The sequence below is a fragment of the Rousettus aegyptiacus genome, unplaced genomic scaffold (genome assembly GCF_014176215.1).
Source record: "Rousettus aegyptiacus isolate mRouAeg1 unplaced genomic scaffold, mRouAeg1.p scaffold_m13_p_5, whole genome shotgun sequence".
NCBI classification, from domain to species: domain Eukaryota; kingdom Metazoa; phylum Chordata; class Mammalia; order Chiroptera; family Pteropodidae; genus Rousettus; species Rousettus aegyptiacus.
In genome coordinates this window covers 116,126,727-116,153,847 of record NW_023416308.1, presented here as the reverse complement: position 1 = coordinate 116,153,847, position 27,121 = coordinate 116,126,727, and the positions used below count along the sequence as shown (strand labels likewise).

General features: G+C 41.2%; 1 protein-coding gene across 4 annotated transcripts; it reads left to right on the top strand.

Annotated features, from left to right (window-relative positions):
- Nucleotides 1–2,524: 2,524 nt before the first annotated feature.
- MAJIN (membrane anchored junction protein) lies at nt 2,525–26,066 on the top strand. 4 transcript variants are annotated; one of them, XM_036221216.1, is made up of 9 exons: nt 2,525–3,391; nt 9,310–9,424; nt 14,892–14,937; nt 15,186–15,308; nt 19,141–19,271; nt 20,402–20,465; nt 24,010–24,082; nt 24,906–25,023; nt 25,620–26,066. In XM_036221216.1, exons 2-9 carry the CDS (start codon nt 9,324–9,326, stop codon nt 25,663–25,665), a joined length of 702 nt encoding a protein of 233 aa, XP_036077109.1. In that variant the 5' UTR covers nt 2,525–3,391; nt 9,310–9,323; the 3' UTR covers nt 25,666–26,066. The 4 variants fall into 4 exon arrangements, with proteins under 4 accessions (XP_036077109.1, XP_036077110.1, XP_016012916.2 ...); XM_036221217.1 differs by lacking the exon at nt 2,525–3,391 and having other exon boundaries at nt 4,470–9,424; nt 15,189–15,308; XM_016157430.2 differs by lacking the exons at nt 2,525–3,391; nt 15,186–15,308 and having other exon boundaries at nt 4,470–9,424.
- Nucleotides 26,067–27,121: the final 1,055 nt, after the last annotated feature.

The following is a 27,121-nucleotide window of genomic DNA, read 5'->3' as shown; positions in this document are numbered from 1 at the left end:
ATTTCATTTGATGCTCCATAGTTCATGTGGAATATTTAGTCACTTAGGATTGTAATAAAGCCCTTTGGTTGGAATCTCCTGGATTTCTGACTATTTCCCTCTAGGCTGGTCGAAACAAAAGGCTGTTTGTGTCCAAATAGTGGTTATTCTTCTGTCCTTTACACCTGGCTAAGGTCCTTCCTCCACAGGAAATCATCATGTACATCATACAGGTAACCATTTAAGACTCACGACTTCCTGTACCACAATGTTAGGTATAAATAATATCCAGGTAGGTAGATTGCAAGCGAACAGAACAGCTTTCTCCAGCCTCAAGAGAAGCCTGATTTCTTAATCCTACATTGACCCCATCCTCACCCCACCCAAAGAAGAAGCGTCATTCTCTTGGTTCTCAGGCATGGAGAGCGCAAGGGATGTGTACCCAAAAGCAGCTAGAGGAAGTCCTGCATGGGAACTCAAGTCGTATTAACTTGGACAACTTTTACTCAAGCAAGGTCAGGGTCACAAATGTGTGGCTCAGGAGTTGCACCTGCTCACAAATGTATTAGCTTTAGTCCACATACTGTATTTAAGTTTTTCAATTAGTTGCCAACACTTTTAAATTGGGAGAGTGCCCACGAAAATGAGATCCAGCATGACAAGATCACACTTCCCACAGCCCTTCCTTCAGTCAGGGACCGTATAGCAGATGCCCTCTTTAGACGGGGCATATGTCCTCCTGAGATCCAGTTTCCTCTCTTTTCCACTTCTTTCCTTTCTTTTCCTGCCTTGCTTTTCCAAGACTCTGTGAGTACTATCCAATAGCAGGCATTTAGTTGCCTGAGTATGAAAAGATATACATGACTCAGCCTTCAAGGAGTTTATTATCTGGGCATTGGTGATTTGAGAACATCCAAACCTGTGGAAAATTATGAGGTTATTTCAGTCAAATTGAAGACAATTGCTAGGGAATAAGATCTCAGATGACAATTGCTAGGGGAATAAGATCTCAAATGCTTTGGAGAATAACAGTTTGGCAGTTTCTTTTCTGCATTTGAGGTTAAAGAAGGCACGAAAGTGAGATTTACCAGAGGGCGGAGAAGGCGAGGCAGGGATTGGATTACAGGATAGTTAATTAACAAGATTATGTGCTTCCTTGAGGATGGTTCCGCTGATTTCAAAGATGAGCTAATATAGATGCACAAAAACAATGGACAGGGCTTGTTTAAGGCAAAGATAAACCTTTTACTAAAAATGTTATATGCCTGAGCATGACTGCTGACCACTTTTTCTGTTAGGAATTTATGATCAGATCACCCTATGAGGTTACTTTCCCTAGAACCCCTTTTCTCTCCGCAGAGTATGGAGTAGAGTTTACTGGTGGGGGAGGCATTGCATGCAGAAGGAACAGCATGAGCAGCTAAACTAAGAGTTGCCCCCTCCTGGGTATCTCCCAGGTGGGCAGGTCCATTATCAGGAAGACAGGCCCCTAGGTCACACCCCAGCCCTTCTCAGCAGATGTGGAGCCAAGTTGTTTGATAATTCACAACAGAGTCAGAATTTGATCAGCAGGAAGGGGAAAGGAAGGTGCTGTGAGTTGGAATCACATACACCCAGGTTTAAGTCCTTGTGTCTCCACAATTCGCTCCCAATCCCGGGCCTCTTTAAAATTGGGGTATTCATAACTGCTTTGCAACCTCGCGGTGAGGATTGAAGGAGAGCGTATTCATGGAAAGTGCCTGCACACAGTAGGGGCTCCGCACACGATAGTTCCCCACGCACCCGACCACGCCAAGGGCACAGGAGGCACAAAATGAACGCTTGGTGGACACTCCCCGGGAACTACGGAAAGGCACCCAGCGCCTGCGTTCCGGTGGGTGGTGGCGGCTCTCGGCCTCGGCCTCGGCCTCGCGCGACCCCTGGACAGCGTGGCGGCGGCGCGCACGCGCAGACCGCGGCCGAGCCAGGGAGCGCGCGCCCGGCGGGCGGGGCCGGGCGCAGTGCGCGTGCGCAGGAGGCCTGGCGGGCTCGCGTCGCGAGCGGAGGGCGAGGGCCGGCGGCTGAGTGAGTCCCGTGGCCGGACGCCGTTCGAGGTCGGCGCCCGCCTTTTTCTGAGAGCGTTCTTTAGGAACTGCTCCCAACGAGGCCTTGTTTAGGAAGCGCGAAGAACCCTTAGTGTGTGAGAAAGAGCGTGTCGGCGCCTGGGAGGTCCTTGGGTGTGAGGTAACGGCCCCCGGCGGCCTAGTGTCCGGCGAGGTTGGCTTTTCCTTGCTTCACCCCCCCCCCGCCCCCGGGGGGTATTTCCCGCTCAGGCGTCCCAGGCCGCAGCTGTCCCCTGACGTAACGTTCGCAGCCCTGGGGCCCCTGGACGCCCAGCGCAGCGCGTGCCGGGGCGTGTCCACCGCGCGGCGTCGTGGGCGCGGCGGCGGCCTAGTCTCGAGGGCGAGCCGAGGCGGGAATGGAGGCCAGCGGCGCCCGTGGGCCTCAGCCCGGCGCACGGCCTGGGCCGAGCCGGCTACGGACGCCCCTCCGCGGGCCAGTGAGCAGCGTGGAGGTGGAGAAGCGCGTCTGTCGGGACCCGGGCTTTCCGCCACGTCGCACCCAGAGCGCAGTGCTGCGTGTGGCAGAGCTCCAGCCTTCCAAGGCTCCCAGCGCCCCACTCCCCACCTTCTTTAAAAAAACAAAACAGAACAAAACTTTTCTCGATAACAAAAGTGTTCGTTCCGATCTACACCCACCCTCTATCTAACCCAGGCCTAGCAGTTGCCAGTAAAACAAGACTTCTTCTATTGAAGCATTTCTTGTCACATCATGTCTTAATGACTGGAATGAGTCTCTGGCTTTCAGATGCCTGATTTAATCTTAGGAGTAAATATTGGAATCATGGCGCTCAGTGGGATACCTGCTCAGCGCCTCAGGTGCTCAAATCTCGGCATCTGGGAACGTGGACAGAAAGGTTCAAGCAGGTATACTTTGCTGACTTTAATGCCTTCCTCTGCATATTTGCAGGTAGTACATGTCTACCGCAATATCCCACAGCCTGTGTAGACGCTCTCTTTGGATCTCTCATAGGCACCTCAAAATTGAGCATGTCCAAACAAGGACTCAACATCTTTGCCTCAAAAACTTACTTTTCAAGGCTCCCTTTTTCAGGAAGTAGCACGTTCGTTTTTTTTATCCTATTTCAAGCAACTAGGAATCATCCTTGTCTGTCCCTTGCCCCATCAAGTCACCAGATTAAGAGTAGACATCTTTCTAGGCATTTTCCAAACCAGTCCATTTCTTTTTGTCTCCTGTTTTCATCACTGTAGACCAGGCTATTATCAGCTTCTGCCTGGAACCACAGGAGTCTCCTACCTGGTTCTCTTCCATGTGCTCTTGTTCCCGATTATTTCCCACATTACAACCAGAGGTTGGTTTGTTTTTTTTCCTAACTCACAACTATGTGATCATATCATTTCTTTATTATACCATTCAGTGCCTTTCTATTGCTCTTAGGATAGACTTCACAATCCATAGCCTAGCCTGTAAGGAAGGTCCTCATCCCTTCTCTATGCTTTCTCCCTAGATGGTCTTATCCATCCCAATAGCTTCAAATGCCATCTGAACACCGATGACTCATTTATATTTCCATCCTAGTTTCCATTCTTTGCACATTAAGAGACCACCCCCTCAGCATATCCATGGGGATGTCTTAATAGGCTTCTCAGACTTAACCAAAACTATTGATTTTTCTTCACAAGTCTTTTTCCCTAGCATCCTTCCTCATTTCGGTAAAGGGTATGTACCAATATCCACCTAACAGCAAAGGTTGAAGTCAAGCAACATTTTTGATTCTCACATCTAGTCCATCAGTCTAAAATTCAGCTATTCACTAAGACTACAAAGCCCAAATCAGCAGCATTTTTCTCCTAGACTACTACAAAAGCTTCCTAACTGGTTTTTCAGCTTCTACCCTTGTCCTCTTACAGTTCATCTTCCTCTTATCAGTCAGAGTGATATTCCTAAAGTATAAATCATTTCATCCCTCTTTATAAAACTCTCAGCATAAAATCTGAACTGTTTACAATGGTCTACAAGCCTTATGTGATCTGGCTCCTGCTTATCTCTGACTTCATCTCCCACTATTCTGTCTTCATTCTCTGTGTTCCAGTCACACTGACCTTTCTGTCTCTTAATCTACCCATCATAGGGCATCTGTGCTTGCTGTCTTTTTCTGCTTGGAATTCTTTTCCACTTGACTTTGCACGATTGTTTCACTTTCATAAGGCCTCAACTCAGTTTTGATTTCTGAAAGGCCTTTGCTGGCCACCCTTGCTAAGGCAGCCTCTCCCATTCACTACTACAAAACCCTATTTTATTTTCTACATAGTACTTAGAGTATTTCAAATTACATTTATTTACTTCTGTGTTTATTGTTGCTCTCCATGCCTCCCGAAGTGTAAGCCTTTAAAGACGGGATTATATCTTTTTACCCACTCCGTCAGTACTCAGAACAGTGCCTGATGCACAGTAGGCTCTCAAATGTGTGCTAACTCACTCACTTATAGTCTTATCTCATAGAACTGTTCTTATTGTGCACTATTTCCAGGTTACTGTACTTCCCTCTCTTGAAAGTGAAGTGCTGCTCCCAACTAAGGACTTTCACGTCTGCTATGTCCTGTACCCACCCTAGATCCCACACTCACTCTCCATTTGGGCGTCCCTAACTCATACTCATCCTTCAGATAGGAATCACTTACTTAGAGTGGGCTTCTCTGAATTCCATCCTAGGTTAGGATTCAATGTAACATGTCCCATATTACCCCTATCCTTTATTGTAGCAGTTGTCACACTTAAAATTATTTGTAATTTCTTTGTAGGCAGGGACCAAGTTTTTATTCTTCTCTGCTTTATTTCTAGCACTTAGTTTCTGGAACATAGTAGACATGCAAATATTTGTGAACTGAATGAATGAATGAATGTTGAATGAACACAATTTTGAGAGAATCAAACTAGGTAAATATTTAAAGAGCAGTTAGCATGGAGCGTAAAGTTAGCTGAATCTGCCCTGCCTACTTTAATAGAAGTTTTTGGATCTTGTGAGATAAGGATAGTAAAGCATTGTATTAATTAAAAATGCTTTATTATAAATATGAGTTCTTCCCCTCCTCCTCTTCCTCCTTCCTCCTTTTTTTGCTAAGGCCTCTTCACCCTCAGATCTCTATGGTTTGATAGTCTTTCAAAGTACAGTGTTTTATACTAAGCAACATTGCCTAATTCTGTTATTTTAGAGCTATGCTTAAGTGGCAAAATAAAAAATTGAGGCTAATACTGAGTCTAGACTGGTTTATAAGGTAACTACATTCTTGACACCCTTCATTCAGCCAGATTTTCTTGCTTTAGCAATACATCTGAGTTTTTTAGTCTTGCCCTTGATGTGTGGCCTTAGCCAAATTAAATTATCTCTAGTCAGGTAAATCTTTTTGTGAACCTCATGAATAAAATTCTTATTTCCCCAATATCTCACCAGAACTGAATTAAAGTTAGTAAAATATTTCAGATTTCTTGTATGAAATTTGCTTTTTTTAAAATAAAAAGTAATTAAGTTTTCTTATTAACTTAATTTCTTCAGAATCTGCCATTGTTTCATGCCAAGAACAAGGCTATATATTTTAGAAGCCTTCTTTTCACACTTTTTGTATCTGTCTTCTATCACTAAGACCCTTGAGATATGTACATCAAGAACTCAGAGTTCATAGCTCAAAATTGTAAAAGATATTCTTTTCTCTCTAGCTCAGGATATTCTACCTTTTGCCCTTCTGAAACTACTCAAGCTTTTTGTTTTTTTAATCTTCTTCCTTACATGTACTGCTTCAGGGCAATTCACCCAAAGGTGTAACCGAAAAATAAAATATTCCTCATTGCCTACAGTTTTACATCCAAATGCTTTTTGGTTTCCTGGGGTTAGTAAGATTTTTAGAGTGCTGTCGTGAATTCAGTGTAATGTGACTGCAAATAAATGGATCATGTAACAAGCCACAACTACTGGGCAGCGTGGTAAGATAATATACTATTCTGTTGCTTTCCCATAATAAGAAGCACAGTCCCGGACCTATTGACCAAAGTAGTTTCTCCATTAGCTTTTAGGATGGCTAAGATGGAAGTGGAAGAAGCACTTAGGTGCAAAGAGTAACTTAAGAGGTTGACTTAGACACTTTTCTGGGTCTATAGAGTTGTCTATTAAGGCCTTTTGATTTCATTTCAGGGCATCTTGCTACCTCTCTGTTAGGAGGTTTAGTTACTCTTCCCCTCCCAAACAAAACAAAACAAAATTTGACACAGTTCCAAGGGCAGATCTATTCCTGAATAAATGCCAATAGCATTTTAAAGATTATGTCTTTCCAGAAAGAGTAGGAAGAAACCTAATGAGAAAGAGAATGACATCAATAAGCATGTAGTCTTAGATCAGATCAGTCTCTTCCTGTCCCACCTTTTAACACTTTGTTTTTAAAAAGGCTATTCTTTATTGAGTAACCTATGTGTAGAGCACTACAATAAGCAATTATACATGCATTATTTTAACCATAGTAATCACCCAGCAAGGTGAGAAACAGAATAGTTCCTTTTGAAAATAGAGCTTAAAGACAAATCTGAACATAACCCTTTATACCCCAAGATATAATTCTAAGAACCTTTAATCAGAAATTTTTACATTTTGATATAATGCCTTTGTACCCAGATTGAGTTTGCCTTGAGTCATCCAAAGTTATGAGAGTGACCTTTTGATTTTTGTTACATTTTAATTAAATCACTGACTGGGTGAGGTATTGTAACAGAATATGTATGGGCCAAAGGAATTCGTCTTTTGGGGGCTAATCTTGGTTCCATACTGAGTTATGTGACCTTGTGGAAGTTATTTTCTTTAGCGAAGTCACTTCTCTCTTGTCCCCTCTAAAACAAAGGGCACTTCTAGCTATAGGCAACCATAGATCTCTAGTTGGAAATACACTTTCGGAGAGTTTGAATCTACTTCAGCAAAGGTGGGCAGACCTCCTTTCATAAGCCAAGGACTTATGAAAGTGGGAGGAGAAGCTGGTCATCTGTCTTCAATCTCAGTTCTAAAACTTGGGTGTTGGATTCTTATTGCATCAGGGGGATTTCCTTATTTTGTTGCCCACATTCATTTAGTGGTCACAGAGCTTGTCATGTTCTCCTCAGTAAAGGTATTTTGAATAAATGCTTATGGAAGCTCTTTTATTTAACACTGTGGAGAATTTCCCCATCAAATAACACCAGGTATATTTAGTGACAGTAGTTCCTTATCTCCTTACATCTCAATAGTCAATATCATTATCCTCAGTAGCATTAATCCCTGCTTCAGATTCTATGCACAGATGTTTCTTTATGTGAAACAAATTGCTAAAACCATCAATGCCAATGTGTTATTTAAGTTTAATTATTGGGGATTTTCAAGGAAAGATTCCCCCCTCCCCTTTTAATTCCCCCCCCCACACACACACTTACACCCTGACCTACGGATGTTGACGTCTCCCCTTAAGAACTGAATCTCTGAAGGTGGGGGGCATCTTCTCACACATACTAGTGGTGCACCCCCAGGGCCTGGCACTCCTGGTGCACCCAGGGCCTGGTACACCCAGGGTATGGTTCGTGGCTCCACCTGGTGCATGAACCCAGGACCTTCTGTGTGTAAAGCAGACGTGCTAACCACTACACTACAGAGCCACCCAAGGAAAGATTCTTGATTGAGATTTGTCAGATTTTGCACTGAGATTAAAACTAATCACTTTTCTTCTCTTGAATTTACTTTTCTAGTGAAACATTGAGAGGAACTCTTCAAATATATCAAGACAGCTAATGTTTATATAATACTCTAGAATTTATAAAGTACTCTTTGTAGTATTATCTCATTTAATGCCCACAACAATTCCCAGGTAGGTGGGATCTTCATTCATGGATGTAAAACTGAGAAATGAACAGGCTAAGTGATTTGTTCAGGGTCTAATGATTAATAAAAGACAGAGCTAGGACTTAAGCCTTGGTCCTCCAGTTCCAAATCTTATGTCTTATGTATAGGGAATATTCGATATTCCCTATAACTTTCCTTCTTATATTTTATAGCCATCATATTTTGTAATCATCTAAAAATGAGTTGAGAGTCTGACCCTTTATCTGCAAGTCCCATCAACTTAATAATAGTTACAGGGACATACCATGACTGTAGTACTCATGTTGGAAAATAACCTTGTGAAATCTTTGAACCACTACTACTATTTGGTTATTTTGGGTTAGTCTGTCTAATTCCTATTTTCAAATGAGGCAATTAGGGTGTGATGTTTGTTTCTAAAGTGGGCAGTCAGCAATTAACAGGAACAGGTCCCATCTAGAAGTGGGCTGTTTTAACTTCTTCAAACAGTGAGCTGTAGCGCAGCACGTGAAATTTCCTCTCTGGATTATCAGCAAATGTCCTTCATTTCCTTTGCTGTGTTGCCCCCAACCCTCAGTCTCTGGGGAGTAATGACTGTATTTTAGAAGAACCCTCTGAATTATTGAGAGCTAAATTTTTGTGTCAACAGCCTAAGTCTTAACCAGGTGTACTCCTTGTCTAAAAGTCATCTAGCACCGAAAATACCATCAAATCTAGCCTGGGTTCTTTCTATGCCTTGGGCATTAGGAATTAGCAAGATTTTTCTTAGGATATGAACAGTATTTCCCCTCTGTTAACTTTGCAGTTGGCACCAACTTTTCTTTTCACTTTTGACTGCAATTCTAGTCTAAATAGTCTCCTGGACTCTGGCTCCAACCTCCTGTCATCCTAATCCTGGGCAACCAAGATCAGACACTAGGATATCTCTTTACTGGCAGCCCCAGCCTTGAACTTTGGAAATTACGGGAAATTCCATTCTTTGAGCACATAGATCTTCTGACTCCATCATACAAGAGTTTTCACTGCTGAGTAGAAATGGTATCAGGGTAACATGGAGGAGAGAATAATGAAAATAGACCTTTATGTGTGTGTAATATTTTAGTACTTACGAAATGATTTTATATTATTTTGTCTTTTCTTCCTAATAACCCCAGGAAGCAGGGTAGAAAAGTGATTAAGAGCATCAAGTCTGGATTTATACTTCCTTAGTTTTAATCCTATTTCTAACATTCAAAGCTATAGGAAAGTTATTTCATCTGTCAGTGCCTCAGTTTCTTCATCTATCAGATTTATATTATCTCATAGGCTTATTGCGACAATTGAGATTAGGCAAGCTTTCTTTCTCATACACATGAGTCATTTTTAGCTTTTTAATAATTCTCTGCTATTTCTACTTTATTTAGGGTGTTTGGGAGCAATGAGTTTAAAACCCTTCACCTATCCATTTCCAGAGACGAGATTTCTTCATGCAGGATCCAGTGTGTATAAATTCAAAATCAGATATGGCAAAAGCATCAGGTAATTTTAAAGCTGGGAGGGGTGACCTTTGAAAACACAGATTAATGAATTCCTACAGTCATCCCTTCTCTTCCTTCACCTAGTCCACGAGACTGGCTGAAGTAGTATACTGTGGGACTTTTTTCTCCAGTTATTTTATATTCCATATATTATCATTCATGTAAGTTTCTAAATTAGCAATGCATACCTTTGGGGCAGTGGACCCCATTGAGGCAGTGGACCCCTTTGTGGTTTTGAAATTATTGAGTATCCCAAAGTTTTTTATTATATAGGTTATACCTGTCAATATTTATCATATAAAAATTAAGCCAGAAAAGTTAATATAACAATTAAAAAATAATATATCATTAAATGTTAACAAATAACATCTTATTTAAAATAACTACATTTTAAACAATTAAGAAATGTGGTATTGTTTACATTCCTGGGATTTATTCCAGAATGCAAGGATGGTTCAACATACAAAAACTAATCACTATAATATACCACATTAATAGAATGAAGAGGAAAAAAATATGTGATTGTCTCAATAGCTGCAGAAAAAATATTTGACCAAATCTAGCACCCTTTCATGATAAAAACACTCAATACACTAGGAATAGAGGGTAACTTCCTTAGCTTTATAAAGGCCATATATTGAAAACCCACAGCTAAGATCATACTCAAATGGTGAAAAACTTAAAGCTTTTTCCTTAAGATCAGAAACAAGACAAGGATGTCCACTTTCAACATAGTTTTGGAGTTCTAGCCAGAGCAGTTAGTCAAGAAAAAGAAATAAAATGCATACAAATTGGAAAGGAAGAAGAGAAACTATCTATTTGCAGGTAACGTGATCTTATATTGTCTCAGCTGGAGATCAGTTTTGGAGACCTTTGCTACTCAAGACATGATGGCAGGAGAAGAGAGGTAGCCATGGGTGTGTTGGATATCCAAACTGTGGTAGTAGGACTGACAAGTGCTTCTGCTTCTGACATAGATGACCCAGAGGCAGTCCCAGCTCTGGCTTAACAAGATGCCATAAAACAACCCTGGTGCCTTTGTGGACCCTCCTCTTTGAGGTTTTACATACTGAAGGATCCCAAATGACTAATAAATTAAAAAAAAAAAACACAACTCATATATACCCTGCACATCTACATACTGAATTTTATCTTGAAAATGAACTCTTACTACACAGAGTAACAATATGATAGTTTTGTATTTAGAAATGTATTAGTAGCAGGGATGTTTTCATAATTTTCAGAGATTATGCCTTCATGAATATTTTGTATTAATGCTTATAAATATGCATTTCTAAACTTGAAATATAGGTGTGAAGAATGTAAGTAAATAAATAAATATGAAAAATTTTCAAGGACAGAGATATAGACCAATAGAATAGAATCGAGGGCCCAGAAATAAACCTTCACATCTATAGTCAATTTATTTTTCACTAGAATGCCAAGAACATTCAATGGAGAAAGAACAGTCCCTTTTTTAAATTAATATTTAATTTAAATATTGGTCACATTGGTTAATAACATCATATAGGTTTCAAGAATACAGTTCAATAATATGTCATATATATGTTGCATTGTGTGTTCACCACCCAAAGTTAAATTTCCTTTCATCACTACATATTTGACCCCCTTTACCCCTACCTACCCTCCCCACCCCGCCTTTCCTTTGGTAACCACTAATCCTCTGTCCATGTCTATGAGTCTCTGTTTGTCATGTTTGTTGCTTTCAGTTTTATATTTCACATATAAATGAATACAGTTCTCAACTTTTCCTGCCTGACATATTTCGCTTAGCATGATAATCTGAAGATCCATCCATGTTGTCGCAAATGGCAGTATTTCATCTTTCTTTATGACTGAGTAATATTCCATAGTATATATGTACCACATCTTCTTTATGCAGTTATCTATTTAAGGACACTTCGGTTGTTTCCATGTCTTGGCCACCATGAATAATGCTACTATGAACATTGGGGTGAACATATCTTTGTGGATAATGTTTTTAAATTTTGTGGGTAAATACCCAGAAGACGAATTGCTGGGTCATATGGTAATTCTATTCTTAATTTTGTGAGGAAGCTCCATACTGTTTTCCATAGTGGCTGTCCCAATTTACATTCCTATCAGCAATGTATAAGGGTTCCTTTTTCTCCCCAACCTCTTCAGCACTTGTTATTACTTGTCTTGTTGATGATGGCCATTCTAACAAGTGTGATTGTATGTTTTGAGTATTAGGCCCTTATTGGAGGCATTGAAGAACAATCTCTTTAACAAATGGTCTAAGAAGATTTGATATCCACATGCAGAAGAATGAAGTTAGACCCTCATTTTTTGTATATAGTATACAAAAATTAACTGAAAATGGATCAATGACCTAAATTTAAGAGCTAAAAGTATAAAACTCTTTGAAGAAAACATAGGGGCAAATCTTCATGACTTTGGAATTGACAGTAGTTTATTAAATACAATGCCAAGGCACAGGCAGCAAAAGAAATTAGATAAATTGGACTTACTAATTTTTTAGAATTTTGCATCAAAGGAAACTATCAACAGAATGAAAAGGCAACCCACAAATGTGAGAAGATATTTGCAAATCATGTCTGAAAGAGTTTAATATCCAGACCATATAAAGAACTACAACTCATCAGTAAAAAGACAAACAACCCATTTAAAAAATGGGCAACGGACTTTAATAGACATTTCTCCAAATAATATATATGAGTGGTCAGTAAGCACATGAAAACATGCTCAATAACATCGGTCACAAGAGAAAGGCAAATCAAAACCACAATGAGATACCACTTTACACCTACTAGAATGACTATAATTTTTTTTTTTAATGAAAAAGCAGTTGTTGGCAAGGATATGGAGAAATTTGAACCCTCATACATCACTGATAGGAGCATAAAATGGTGCAGCCACTATGGAAAATAGTTTGGCAGTTACTCAAAAAGATAAGCATAGAATTACTATATGACCCAGCAGTTTCACTCCTAGGTATATAGCCGAAGGAATTGAAAACAGGGACTTAAACAGATGCTTGTTCAACACTGTTCATAGCAGCATTACTCACAATAGCCAGAAAGTGGAAACAACCTAAGTGTCCATTAGGAGGTGAACGGATGAATAAAATGTGGTTATATATGTGGTATATACATATACACAATGGAATATTATTCAGCCATAAAAAAATTACAAAAAAGAATCAAATTCTGATACATGTACAACATGGATGAACTTTGAAAATATTATGCAGAGGAAACAAGCCAGTAACCGAAGGACAAATATAGTATGATTACACATATGAAACATTAGAATAGGAAAACTCAAAGAGACAAAGTAGGGGCTGGGTGAAGGAGAATGGGGAGTTATTGTTTAATAAATACAGTGTTTCTGTTTGGGGAGATAAGCTTTGGAAATATAAAGTGGTGATGGTCGCACACCATGGTTGTGAATGTAATTAATACCACTGAGGTGTATACCTTAAAATGGTTAAAAAGGCAAATTTTGGGCTATATTTTCCCACAATTTTAAAATGTATTAATTTTAAAATGATGTATCCATTAAGTGTTGGTACATTTTTATTAAAAATAACTATATTTTCCAAAACAAAAAATTAATGAGAAGATCGGCTTCATTTTAAATTTCTACAAATCTCATTAATGTCTGGTTTAATAGAAGATTGCTAGATTATTATAGCTGGTTTTGCATTCAGTCTGTTGTGATTTTTTGGGAGGTTGAATTATATTTTAAAAATCTAGCCTTGTCTATGGCCATGCCACCCTGAACATGCCCGATTTCATCTGATCTCAGAAGCTAAGCAGAGTCAGGCCTGATTAGTACTTGAATGGGAGATCACCTAGGAAGACAAAGTACAGTAGGCTTAAAAAAAAAAAAATCTAACCTCACATGGATTTGTAGTTGAGAGAGGTAGGAATATAGTAATGTCCTAATCAGAACATTGTGGATATGATTCTTTGATCCTACATCAAAACTTGACAAGTGGTAGTTGTTTGGTATTTTTTTTTTAGTGGCAGTTTTCTAAAGGTTAGTTGCAATGTGGAATCTGAAATTGTATCAGTGAACTCTTTAGAACTCTGCTACATTAAAATCCATTGGTCTATCTTATTCTTTGAATGAATCCTACATAGGATGATTTTGAAACATAATGCATTTCATTGTATATTTGGGAAAGTTTGGTTCACTGACTTAGCTAGATCATCCAAATGTCAACACATTTCATTATACAGGCATAGCTCAGAGATATTGCAGGTTCTGTTTCAGATCATCACAGTGAAGTGAGTTAAGTGAGTTATAATCTTTTTGCTTATGGAGAGTTTTGCTTTCAATTTGTAAAAAAAGGCAACATCTGTGAAACACAATAAAATAAGGTATGCCTGTACAATATTAAAAAATCACATTGGCTAATATCACTACCAGTCTTATCAGAAAGTGTTTAAGTATTTGGAACTTGTCAGCCTCACAGTGAGGGACAGGAGTTTTCCAAAATACAAAATTTTGCTTGAAATCCCCAAATTTGTCATTGACAACAAATACTATCAGTTATTGTCAATGGACAACAAATACTTGAATTGATAAGCTCACTGTTCATTTTTTGAGAAAATGTCACATTACCAACTCTGATTAACAACCATGGTTTGTGTGTCAACTGATTATTTAAATAAAACGCTATTCCCTGAGAAGAGCAGCTAGTTCAGTTTGCAGCTTAAACAGTCCCACACGTGCTTTTTTCTGAGACACTGTTTTATTTTGATATGCAGCAGAAGTGCTTGATGCACATTTCCCATTTTATCACATAATAAAAGACATGTATTCAAGTGTCAAGATTTTATAAAATTATTAATTTTTTACTGTTTCCTCAAGGATATTAAATGAAGTTGGATTTTTTTTTCCTGTGTGGTAAAGATCACTACAACTGCTAGTACGATTTAGTGCAACTGGGTAGATTTGTGCTAAGACACCAGCAGTTTTGCCCACCATTGTTTTTGCACTAATGTTACAAATGTTTTGCACTAATGATTACAAACGTTAACACAAATGTGAAAAAGGCAAGTAACATCTTAGTATTATTATGAAAATAGTTTTGCCCTTGGAGACCCCTTTAAAGGGTCTAGAGCACCCCTAGGGGTCATCAGACTACACTTGAGTACAAATGGTCTAACAAATTATTAACTTTCACAGTGGGAATTTCAGTTCCTGGCAAGTTAGTGGAGAAGATATTTTGATATGTAGCCTTGTACCAATTCTCAGACCACACCACCTAGGTGATCACTTCCTTCATTGAGCACTGGGTTGGCACACATAATTGTTATTTAGTCATGTTTCTTTAGCTCAGTGGAAGTGTCATTTTTGCTCTGCTGTCTGCTGTCTCTTACCAGTTGAGTCAGCTGTCTCCAGAGCTTTCCTCCTTGGCTTACTTATCTCTTGTCTATATACCTACCTTCTAGGGGGGAAGATACAGAAGATAAGGAAGTCATTGTCCAGGAGCTGGAGGTAGGGAAAGAAGCTGACAACTTCTGGGAAAGTTATTCTTTAAGCCAAAGATGCATCCACATCCACATTTTAACTATTTCTCACCAACTGAGTCACAACGTCCATTTGATTACTTGGCTTTTCCCTGCCACATTTCCTCTGCAAATAAATTTTACCAGTTTTCCAGGGAAATTAAAGCTTGTATCCTTTCTCAGTTTTCCTAGTTGGAGTGTCAGCACCTTTGAGGCTGAGAGTTATTTTGTTTCTAGCAGAGTTCCCAGCCATGGGAAGTAATCTTCTGTGGCAGCTGGCATGGAGAAAGCTTCCGGAGAACTGGGGGGACTGCTGCTCTCCAAGGCTCTGGGAAACCTCATCACTTCAACCACTGCCTGGTACTTGATGTTCAGGAAACTCAATTGTAAATACACAGACAAGGCTGCTGTTTTCATTTTAATTGGAAACATGTGCAATTGCTTTCTTCCCACTTCATTTTCATTCCTTTTCTACCCAGCTCCTCTAGTTTTAGGTCTTCTCACAGAAAGAAAACTGAGCAGGTGGATGTTTTTGTAAATCCGTAAAAGCACTAGGCGAGGGATTAGAGTTCTGGGTACCAGCTCTGGATTCCAGTCCTGCCTGAGCCACTAATTAGCTGTGTGACCTTCAGCAAATCATTTATTTCTCTGGGTCTTAATTGCCTCGTTCATAAATAAGTGTCAAACTAGCTTATTCTCTTCGAACTTCACAACTCAGTGATTTATGACTGTTGTGATTTATGAAGACATAATGCTGCCACACTTCAAAGAATTCAAATACAATTAAATACACAAACACAAAACTATGAAACCAAAAATTTGAATCATATCCCTAAGGGTACCTGTGGCTCTTTGGCTAAGTGTTGAAAGGTACATTAGGATCTTGCAGGGATATCATTGTAAATAACAATATAGGATCATGATAATTTTCTGCTTATTTGTGAGTAGAGCAAAATTTATTTTACTTCGCTTCAGTTAATTTGGGGAGAGAAAAGCTCAAGGCAGCATAGTAAAGCAGAGAGAGCATAGACTTTAAGGCCAGTCAAACTTGGATTTGAATTCTCGTTCTGCCTTCACGATATGGCTTTGGGCAAGTGACCTGCCTTCTCTGAGTGTTTCTTTACCTATCAGTGAGGTTGATAAATAATGCCTGTGTTTGAAGACAGAGGTGAGTATTAGAAATAGATGTGTGCAATGCTTGCCACACAGTAGCTCAATAAATGGTAGCTAGAGAGCATTTATATATATTTATAATCATACTGAAGTTTTCAAAGTGCTTTTTATATGTTCTTTCTCTTTCATTATTTTTGAGGCAGTTGTTATCCTCTTTCATTTATGAAACATTTTTTGGTTATCAGAGGGGAGGGGTAAAAAATAAATGTTAAAAAAATAAAACATTTTTTGATGGGCGATATAGCCTAATTGTTAAGAGTGTCAGCTCTGGAACCCCACTGCCTGGGTTCATATCTTGGCTTCACCATTACTAGCTATGTAACCTTGAAGAAGTCATTTCACCTTTCTTTGTTTCAGTTTCCTCATCTGTAAGATGGATAATAGCAGTGTTGATCTCAGGGTTTTTGTGAGTGTTAAATTAATTAACATGTATCAAAACAATAGTTCTTGTCGTAGTGATTACTCAATAAATATTAGCTATTAAAATTATAAACTAGATACTATGCTAGTACAGAGAATACAAAGATAAACAGACACAGTTATTGTCTTCATTGAGCCTAAATATTAGGACAATGAGGCTTAGCTGAAATGACAATGCTAGGATTGAAATTCTGATTTTTTCCCATAGAAATCCAATAGTCTTGTTATGATACCAAATCATTTAATTAGTATATACTAATAAGCATAAGTTAATTAGAGATTAATCAATTTAGATTTAAAAAGAGTAGAAGAAAAAGTTTGATTTATGAAAAGGCAAAATAGCTACCAGTAAATACCAGTATTATTCATTCCATATATGTTTCTTGGAGACCTATTATGCATCATCCATTACGGTAGACACCATAGAAGGGATACTAAAATAAAAAAGATATATATTCTACTTCAAGGAGCTTTTGCAGTAAGGAAAATAAAACTTCACAACTCATGTATGTGGAATGTAGTGAAGGCTCAAAGCTAACACTGTGAAGTTGAGACTCACTGTTAATTACAACTTGGAGAATCAAAGAAATTTTTCTGGAGGAGATGGCTTTTGAACTATACCTTACAACAGTGGTCCCCAAATTTTTGGCACCAGAAACTAGCCAAATGAGAATCTAATGCCTGATGATCCGAAGTGGAGCTGAGGCAGTGATGCACTGGGGAATGGCTGCAAATACAGATGAGACTTCACTCAGCTCCTGCTCTGCGGCCTGGTCCCTAATAGGCCACAGACTGGTACCAAGACAGTCCGTAGTCCAGGGGTTGGAAACTCCTCCTTACAGGATAGGTAGAATATGTTAATGGGTGGAAAGGGAGTTTCAGGCAGAGGGAACAAACTATGCAAGAACATAGAAATAGAGATGAAGGCATGTTCAGGGAACAGTAAATAGTTCAGCTTTAATAGAAGAATATAGGATATATGAAAAACAGTGACAAATATAAATGGAAAGATTGGCTGAGACTAAACAGGATTAAAGTCATTTTAAATATTTTTTCAGGATTCTATTCGTGTGGTCTTGGGAAACTTGGACAATCTGCAGCCTTTTGCTACAGAACATTTCATTGTATTTCCCTGTATCCTTTCATTTCAGGGTAGGAATAAGCTATAACTGTGTTTGGAAGCAGCAAACCCAAACACAGTTTGGAGGATAGGTCAGGGAAAGAAAGTGTCTTATCCCTAAAACAGTACTCAGGGATTTGTACTGACTTCTTTCCTCAATCCTTAGCACCATGTCCCAGATAAAAGCAAGTGGGAGAGAGTGTCTCACCTGAAATTCAAACATGGGGAACTCGTCTTGGTCCCATATCCATTTGTTTTCACTCTATATGTGGAGACAAAATGGGTTCATGAAAACCTGTCACCTGGTAAGTGGAATGATGGAAGTGCGGGTGGCAGAGAAGAAAAAGGGGAAGGTCAAATGTCCATGAGGTTAGCAGCATGAGCTAACTATGGCAAAATGGTCAGCCGGACAGTGTAGAGGTCAGGAGCGAGTGCTCCAAACCAGACTGCTCCATTCAAATCCTGGTGGCTTTGCCACTTAATAGCTGTGTGACCTTAGATAATTTTTTAAATCTTGTATGCCTCCTTTGTGAAATGGTGAAGAATAGTAACAGTACCTATCTTGCTGAGTTGTTAAAAGGATTAAATATATTAATACTGGTAGATGGAAGCACAAAGTCTGACTTAGACTAATCAGTGAAAGAGGCCTGTTATATAAATACTTCCTTCCATTTTAGAGTATTCAGTGACTTTCACTTTGGGGGTATCTTAAAGTGGTAGCTCCCAATTTTTAATCTCTAAGGGCCATCATTGTTTTTACCCATAGAGAGACAAGTAGATACCTGCCAGTTTAATTTGAAAAAGAGTGCAGAGGCCTTGCCTCAGAATATCTCCCCAATTAATTTGTCACCGATGCCTGAAGTTCCACCTTTTTTGTTTCATAGTAGGGACTCCCTTTTAAGTGGCATACCATTAGAATATAGTGTGAATCAAACCTTGAGTTTTCAGCTTGTAGATGACAATAGTTCTAAAATAGGGGAGGAGAGATTTCAAAGACTCTGTAGTTCTAGGAAAAGCGGTACCATGCAGAAGAGAGAAGGGCATTCATGGAGGTTTTGTCTAGGACCAGCTCAAATAAATGGTAGCTAGAAATCTAGATGAAACAGAGTTTTGATCCATTATGACATTTAAATTTCCTGTTGTAGGGAAACCAATAAACAGCAGTCCTCTTACATTGGTAAGTTTGCCTTTTCAGTATAAAATGAAAATTGACTTCATGTTGTCTTTAGACCTGCTCTAGTCTCTTCCTCTTATTTTGCACCTTGGTTGCTGCCCAGGTCCAATAATAATTGTATGCATAAGACCACCTTTTCCCCCTTGGCTAGATTTTTGAGACTCCCTAACAGAATATCTACCCTTACTTGCAAAGCTGACGAAGTTGCCTTTGGCAACTGAATGATGGGGAGTCCACTGTGGCCTCATGAACCGTGAGTAACTCTGCAAAAAGAGGAGTCACAGGCATTTGGTTTCTTTCCAAAGGTCCAAGCAGAGAGGAAAGAAGCAGGAGCCATGATGAAGAAGCGAAAATGCATTGAAGCGCCGAGCTCCCCCAGCAGGCCAGGGCTGGGCAGATCAGTGGTGTTGGGAGAGAGTCTAACCCCTACATCCTGGTTAGCATTCACCAGCTGTTGCTGCTGGTTGATCATGTTCTTGGGCGAGTCACTTTCTTTCTCAAGGCTTCATTGGTAACTGCTTATTCCAGTAGGTGGACTAAGGGAAAGAGGCAAGTTGATATTTGTAATGTAATTTGAACATAGTGCCTTCCTCAGCAAAGTCAGATTCTTCTCTTCATTAAGAAGAAGGCTGAGGAGAAATGCAGTTAGAACTATACAGTTGAGTCGAGCACATTTGGCGAGTCCTTACTGTGATCCTACTGCTGGAAACCAGTCAGAGGCACAGGACTAAACTAATCCCAGAACGTTGTACAGAACATAGACCCTTCAAAGATTAAGAACAAAGAAGCAGTGATTCTGTTTTACCTTGTGAGCAGTAAGCTTCAGAACTCTACCTTCAAAGTTAGTCCAGTTGTTGGGTGAGGCGCTGCGCTATTAGGGAGAATGTTGATCCCATCTCTAACATGATGAAGTTGCTATTGTGGTAGCTACTTAGTTTCTTTTAATTCTCTGGCGGGGACAATTCGGTTCTTATTAGCACCCAGAGAGGGATGCTGGGATAACCCAAAGTGGAGTTTGCTCCCCAGTCCAAAGTGCTTCCAGCCCAGGCTCACAGAGAGCAGCTGCTCTTTTCCTGATAATGTGTGGCTCCAAGACATCCAGGAACAGGGAAGGTAGAACATGAGGGATCTGACCCCTACACCCTCCAAAAGCACATGTTGGTGAAGAGTTAGGAAATTCCTTTTCAAGCCAGGTTCAATGTGGAAGGTACTTGGAGTTGTGACATTTTGCTCAGTTCCATTTGACTAAATTTTCCTTGGAGATGAAGCATCACATCTTCCCTTATTCTGGGTTTTGATGCATGATCAAGTATTTCAAAAGCTGATACTTGCCATCAATCACATTTTCCCTTTCTCAACCCCTAGATTCCTAAATGTCTCAAATTGGGATCCTACTGTGAATTAAAGCAGCACCCAAAGAGAATTTGGCCACACAATTTATTCTGCAGGCCAGGAGTGGTATAAAAATAGACAACCTGCTGAAATATTCATTTGAGCCACGTTTGCTTGAATGGAGTGATGTTGCTGCTGCCAGTAACATTTCCTGGGTTTCTCTCCCTACCTCAGGGCCCAGATGGGGGCTTCCAGCCAAAGCCCTAGCAAAAAGAAACCCCCTTTGGAAACCAGGAGGGTAAGTACCAAAATGGAGGCTTTAAGGCTCTTGGCTGTCTGTACTGTTACAAGTCAGGATTCCTGTTACCAGCACAGCTTGGTCCTAAGCACAGACTGAATTGACTGAACTCATTCTCAGGTTTCACCATCTGCAGAACATTCAATCATTTCACCCTTGCCACAACCTGTCCCAAAAGTGGCTGCATAACACTGCACACATCAACGAATCCTTTGTCAAAAGTTGTTCTCTGCTCAGCTTCAAAAGCTGCTTCTGTACTCTGCAGTTGAAATAAGAAAATAGGTCTGGTGAATCAAGACAGGATCCAATATAGAATTTTCTCTTTAGAAACCTTCTTGCCTCCATCTACATTGAGTTCTAAACCTAGGAACATTTAGTTTTTACAGACGAGCTAGGCATATATCAGCACAGGACACTGGAAAGAGAGAACTTCATGTAGAGCAGAATGGGGGTGGCCCCAATAGTATTTGATTCCATTTTTGAGGTCTAGTCCCCATTTAGATATTCATATACCTGCTACTCCTCCATTTCACAGCTTCTTTCCATAGTTGTCTCTACAATAGTGTTCTTTTTTCCTCCACTCTTTAAATAGCTGTTATTTATGCCTTTTTCTTAACTTCTCTTCTGTCTTTCCAAGTAGCTCTGACCTTAAATATCCAAACACTTACAACTCACCTCCCTCTCCTTCCCAGGACCCACAACACAATCAGTTATCAAGCAAACATTTACATATCTGTTCATTCCACAAACTTCTACTGTGTCTACTCTGTGCCAACTACTAGGGATATCACACTCTCTCCTAAAAATGCCAACAGTGTAAAGTGAGGCAGACAATTACTGATAGAAGTGCTCTCTGCAGTAATAAAGGAAGCATAAGGAACAAGGAGACTGCAGAGAACCTCACCTAGATCAGGGGGATGTCAGGGGAGTTTCTGTAGTAGCTCTGCATAGCTCAAAGCCTTAAGGCCAAGAGGAGAGAGTACAGTGTATTTGGTGACTGCAAGCCAGTGCACCTAGGGGTGCAGTGCTGAGAAATGTTACTGGAGAGGTCAGCATGGGCTGGATCATGAAAGGCTTTACTGCTGCCTTCAAGGTTATAGAAATTCCCCCCAAACATTTTAAAGAAGAAAAGCAAAATGATCGTCATTCATAAATGATTATCCTGTCTCCTGTTTGCAAGGTATTGTGTTGGGTGCAAGGGTGCACCCAAACATGGAAAATCTGCTTTCTTACTAGGATTTATGGTTTAGTTGGAGGAAGAGTGAATCCTTTGGGACTTAAATTTCTGCCTGTGTGGGCAGGTGTGGGCAATTGCGGGCTATAGGGCCCCTTGTGCCTTGGCCAGCTGACCTGTGGAGTGATTTTAGGCAGATGGTTCCCCTCTTCTATACTCCCATCCTTTAGAAAGGGGAGAAGAAGAAATGAAAAAGTACAAGAGGGGTGAGTACAGGAAACTCTGGAGAACAAAGGCGCTTTATACAACCCAGATAATTACTAATAAAGGAACATTTCTTTCATTCTCTATCCTTCGTACCTTCCTATTCTTAGTTTGACAAATCATCTCTCTCAAGAACAGTACCCACAGTTTCTTACTCAACATAATTACCTTTTCAACCTGATACTGGGTTTAGAAAAAACTGAGAAAACAAAACAAAAGGAACATGTTTATTGATTTTGACTCAAAGCCCAAAGATGGTCCCCATTGTAGACCCTGTGCCCAGGGAGAGAATTTCTCCTAAATTAAAGTGATCACAGTGACTCTCAGTATAACTCACTTGAGCTGGAAAAATTGCATTTGCTCCTATGGCCCAATGCTTAATATTTTCTCCCCCTTCGAGGGAAGTTAGGGTGTGGGAGCACAGTCAGTGTGGATTATGCACGTCTGAACACATGGGGAGCCTACGTGAGGAAAGCTTAGAAGAATACAGCATGTATCTGAATAAGGTCTCTCATAAAAGCTGTTTGGGGGAGAATGGGAAGGAGGGGCAGACCCATTCCCTTTGTTACCCTAGGCCCCAGACTTACAGAGGACAACCTGTGTCCAGTTTTGAGGGTATTATGTCCTGTTGGATGTCCCAGATGGTACCCTCAGTCTTATTTCAGGCTATATTGTTTGTTTGTTTGTTTTTTCTCTTATAACATTTGCCTGAGAAGACCTCACTCAAGATTTCAGGAGAGCACAAAAGCTAAACTGTCCTATGAGGGTACTCTCCCCTGGTTCAGAGGTCGGCTTTGCCTCTGTCCCGCAGCTTTCGCCCCTCTGGCTCCCACTACCAGCCTTACTAGGTGCTTTCGTCAGGGCCAATGCAGCAGGACTTAGGCCCCAAACCATAGTTTCATTAAATTTGTAAGAATCATTTCCTCAAGGTAGAATTCAGAGCTGGGCACTCTATATGTCCTCCCCACTCTGTCTGGAAGAGGTAAGAGATGGTCTCCTTCCTTCCCAGAATTCTGTTTCACTTTTATAGGAATGTGACTTAGGTGGCCTGTGTATGTGGTCTAGAATTTGATAGTTGGTGGGAAAGCTCATCAGAAATATCAGCTTATGCTTAGGATGGGGACTATGTCCTAACTTCCCTAGGGGCTTGCCATGCCTCTGTCTCCAAGACCCACCTCGATAGTCTTCAGCCCCTTGCTATAAAATTCTTCACCAGCAAAATGGCTCAAAGAACTCCCAGCATGGCTGGGAAGTCGGGCCCTCTTGTTCTGCGGGAATGGCCAGTTGGCAGAGATTCCCAAAGAAAATACATGAACCATGTTTCTGGCTACCAAGGCATCGACTGGAAATGTGGGCTTGGACCCAGGTTGTGGGATGTCCCCTTAAAAGTACAAAGGAAGCTCTATGAAAGAATAGCACAGGGAGAAATAATAAGATTGCATTATAGTGTGCTGGCAGCTTATGCTGTGGTCACGTTTCTGCTGCCCAGCTCGAGCCATGCTGATGATACTTACTCGTTAATGCCACTGAGCCTCTGCATATTGTGTCTTTGTCTGAAATGCCCTTCCTTTCTGACCGTCTCCGCACCTCCATTATGACAAAACCCTATTCATCCATCAAAGCTCTGTTCAAATAGTATTTCCCCCGTGAAGTCTTCCTTGACTAACTGCCCCCTGTTCTAGTCATGTCCTCCTCATCAGCCACAGCGCTCCGTGTAGACTTGTGGGGTAGTCTTATCACACTGTCTTATAATACTTAGTCTGTGTGTCGGTTGTATCACATAGATTATACATTTCTCCACGATAAAGTTAAGGTCCTCTTGATTTCTGAAACATCAATATTCTGTCCTTATTAATAGCACTCGGTGATATGGAATGGTAAATTAAACCTGGCTTGGTTTGTTCTCAGCTCTTAATCTTAGGCGAACAGTGGTTAGGAAGCTGAAATGGCAAAAAGACAGTCATAGAGAAGGAATATAGAGCCTGCCTGGGCAGTCAGAAGGCAGGCCCCAGTGCTGATGTGAAATCAGTTCACCAGTAAATAGCCTTCAGATGACCAAACTGTATAGAAGGAAAATTCAAAGTTTCTTGTTCCTCTTTTTATCAGAACAGTGAAAGAAAAACCGAGCAGGAATGTCAGGAGACCCCAGCGTTTGATATCACTGATGTCCAGGAACAGGGTAGGGAAATTCATATTTATTTTTCTTTAATAATCATTTTATCACTTTTAGTTCTCTGATGAGCAGAGGAGCACAGAGCTCTGAGTCTGGGCATGCTCGGTGGGTGATGTGCCCCGCTCCCATGGAGCTGCCTGTGACCATCTTCCAGTCTGGGGGCCTGCCCGTGAGTAATAGAAGCCACATCCTCTCCCCTCACCCAGTTCCCAAGAGGAATGAAGGGAGGCAGTGTATGTTCTCACTGTGTTTCTGAGAGCGAAACTGATGTTCCTATTATTTCAAAGCATTTCCATGCAGGGTGATAACTTTTACAGAAAAGTTGGGAGTGTTTCACTCTTCTGTCCTGTTGGAGGACAAGCTCTGGGAAGCTGTTTCTTCTCTTCCTTTCAGGGAATTAGTGTTACTCTTGAAGGTGCCACGGATGCTTGGCAAGGGCTGGGAATGCATATGGAGGTGTTGCCTCTCCAGACTGCTGATCTTCTACCCAGCATGGGGGTTTAGTGTAGACTGCAGTTATCACAGATGCAGGGATGTAGGCAAGTGAGTTCTTCAACAAGTTGTCACTCCGTGTGAAGACATACCAGCTGTGGTGAGTGGCTGGGACTTGAGCAGTATAAAAATCTCAGGGGCTTGACTTTGAAAATACTTAGAGGTCAGAATAGCATCTTACTAGGCCTAGCTGGGAAGGTCAAAACAAACAATTCGTCTAGCTTAAAAACTCGTGGTGTGAAGCTGCCCTTGGCTCAGGCTGGGTGTCCTGCCTTTCACTCACATGAAAGCAGCCGACAGACTAACACCTTTCCCTGCCTGAGTGTTTTTCGTGCAGATTCTAAGTGGGAAGACAGCCTAGCAGGGCAGATTATCCCACCATTGCAGCAAAACAATCCACCTTCTCCTAAAGGACCCACAGAGCTGGGGACCAGTGGCTTCTTTGGGTTTCTAAGGTAGGACAGACTTCTCTCCTGCCATCACACTGAGACCCAGGGTGAAATAGCTCCAGAGTCTGCCTCATTGAGTCTCTTGGGGAAATTAGAGAAGAAAGCATATTACCTGCATAATCTCTATTTTGTCCAGAAGAAATAATAGAAATGAGTTTGAGCACAAGGGCCCTGTGAGTTTAATAAAAACTATGTCTTGATCGTTTCTATACCACCTGCCCCACCCAGTGTGCCCAGCGTTGGGCCTGTTTCCATAAATACTGCTTGGACAGACTACTGTCATTGTACATGGGTCGTTCACGTGATTTGGTTACCAGAATGCTTCCATTCTCCCTTCTGAATCTAGGCTGTGTCTTCAGAGTCCTTTTTGCAGAGGAAAGTTAGCAAATCCCTTTATGTACCTAGTGCTCAGCCATCCCATTGCAGTTCTCATTCCCCCGACTGACTATAATCTAATTTGGGTACCTTTCAAATGCCATTCCAAACTGGAATTTCCATTCAGTGGTTCCCCAAAATACCATAGCCAATGGAGCCCTAATGGGACCCAGGAGGAGGGAAAGGGACTTCTTGAGTCTCACTCCGTTCTGCTTTCTTTCCTGCAGCTCTCTCTTCCCGTTTCGGTATTTCTTCAGAAAGAACAGCCAGTGAGCCTTCCAAACACAGTGCTGGGAAGTGTCCTCTCTCTGTGACTCCCCCAACCCCATTCTCTGCTTCTGACATTCAGTCAAGGGGAATGAGGGCCCCAAACTCTTTGAGTCCTCTCATAGGTTTGTCCTGTCCTTTGCCCCTTTACAAGGGAATTTTTTTTTCCAATTTAAAACACTAAGAATGGAACTTTTTTAAATGCTGTAGTCTGAGAATTGTACTACTTTGAGGTCCAGTTTAGGTCTCTCATCTCCAGCACTTAGGATCCTAATGACAATAAATTATTTATGAAGAGATATTGACTGAATGTCGTGAAGTAGAATGTGAGATCAAACTCTTCTCTCAAGATACAAACAATGCCTGAAACCTCCCCTGGGTCTACCTGGTTATTGTTGACAGGATGCTTTGTGTGGGTGGGGTCTGCACCTGATCTCAGACCTTTGGGTTAGGGAATGGGTGGGGTCTTACAAGACTCACTATCCTGAGCCCTGCTGACCCTCAAGAAATCATCTCTCCCAGTTCACCCCGTTTGGTCCCAAAGTGCAGCCTCTCAGTAGATAAATGTTTTCCACCCACTTAGGTTCGTCACATTACTGAGGAGTCAGTCCAGGTTAAGGCATCCACACTCTGTCTTCACGTAACGCAAGAGCCAACCCCAGACAGGCAGATGAGACTTGTGTCACAGGGCTACAGAGGATCAAAATAATAGATGGGAACTTAGGGAAACCCATTTTAGCTCAGGACAGAGGGATCACTTTTGTACTGTTAGAGATGTTCAGTATTAGAATGGACCTGAGGTAATGACTTGTCACCTCTGGTCTTTAAGCAGCTGATTTATCTGTCAGATGCTGGGAGGTTCTCGTGAGTGGTAGAGTTGGGGCTAGACTGCCGAGACCCCTTGTTTCGCTGCCTCTCCCTTGGGTAGGGAGAAGAGAACAGGCGGGCTGCTGCGAAAGGGCCAGGACCTGAGGGAAGAGGGCCAAAGGGGAAGCCATTGCGTGTCAGGACTGGAGGAGTGAGGACAGGCCGCGTTTACAGCCTTTGCCATGCTGTCCCAAACGTGGCCTGCTTTACAAAGCTGCTGAAGGGCCCAACTCCAGAATCTGGAGATCCGAGTGCCATCTGGCTGACGAGCTTACAAGGAAGCCTTGGCAAAGTTGCTTTTCTCTCTGGTTCTTATTTTCTCGTCTGAAAAATGAAGGGGTGGGATTTGATGAGCTCTCAAGTGCCTTCCAGCTCTGGCAGTGGTGTGGCTGGCTCTGCCCTTCTGAGCAGGTCAGAGAGGCAGTGACCCCGGGGCGTGGGGGCCAAATCACTACAGGTTTCCTTCCGATCTCCACCCCGCCCAGCCCCCACAGCCCCTGCTGACTAGGGGTCTTTTTCCAGTTTGCCACATTCTTGTCTCAAGTGTAATTTAGTGGCAGGCATGGAGAGCAGATTTGGGTTCCAAATCAGCCCT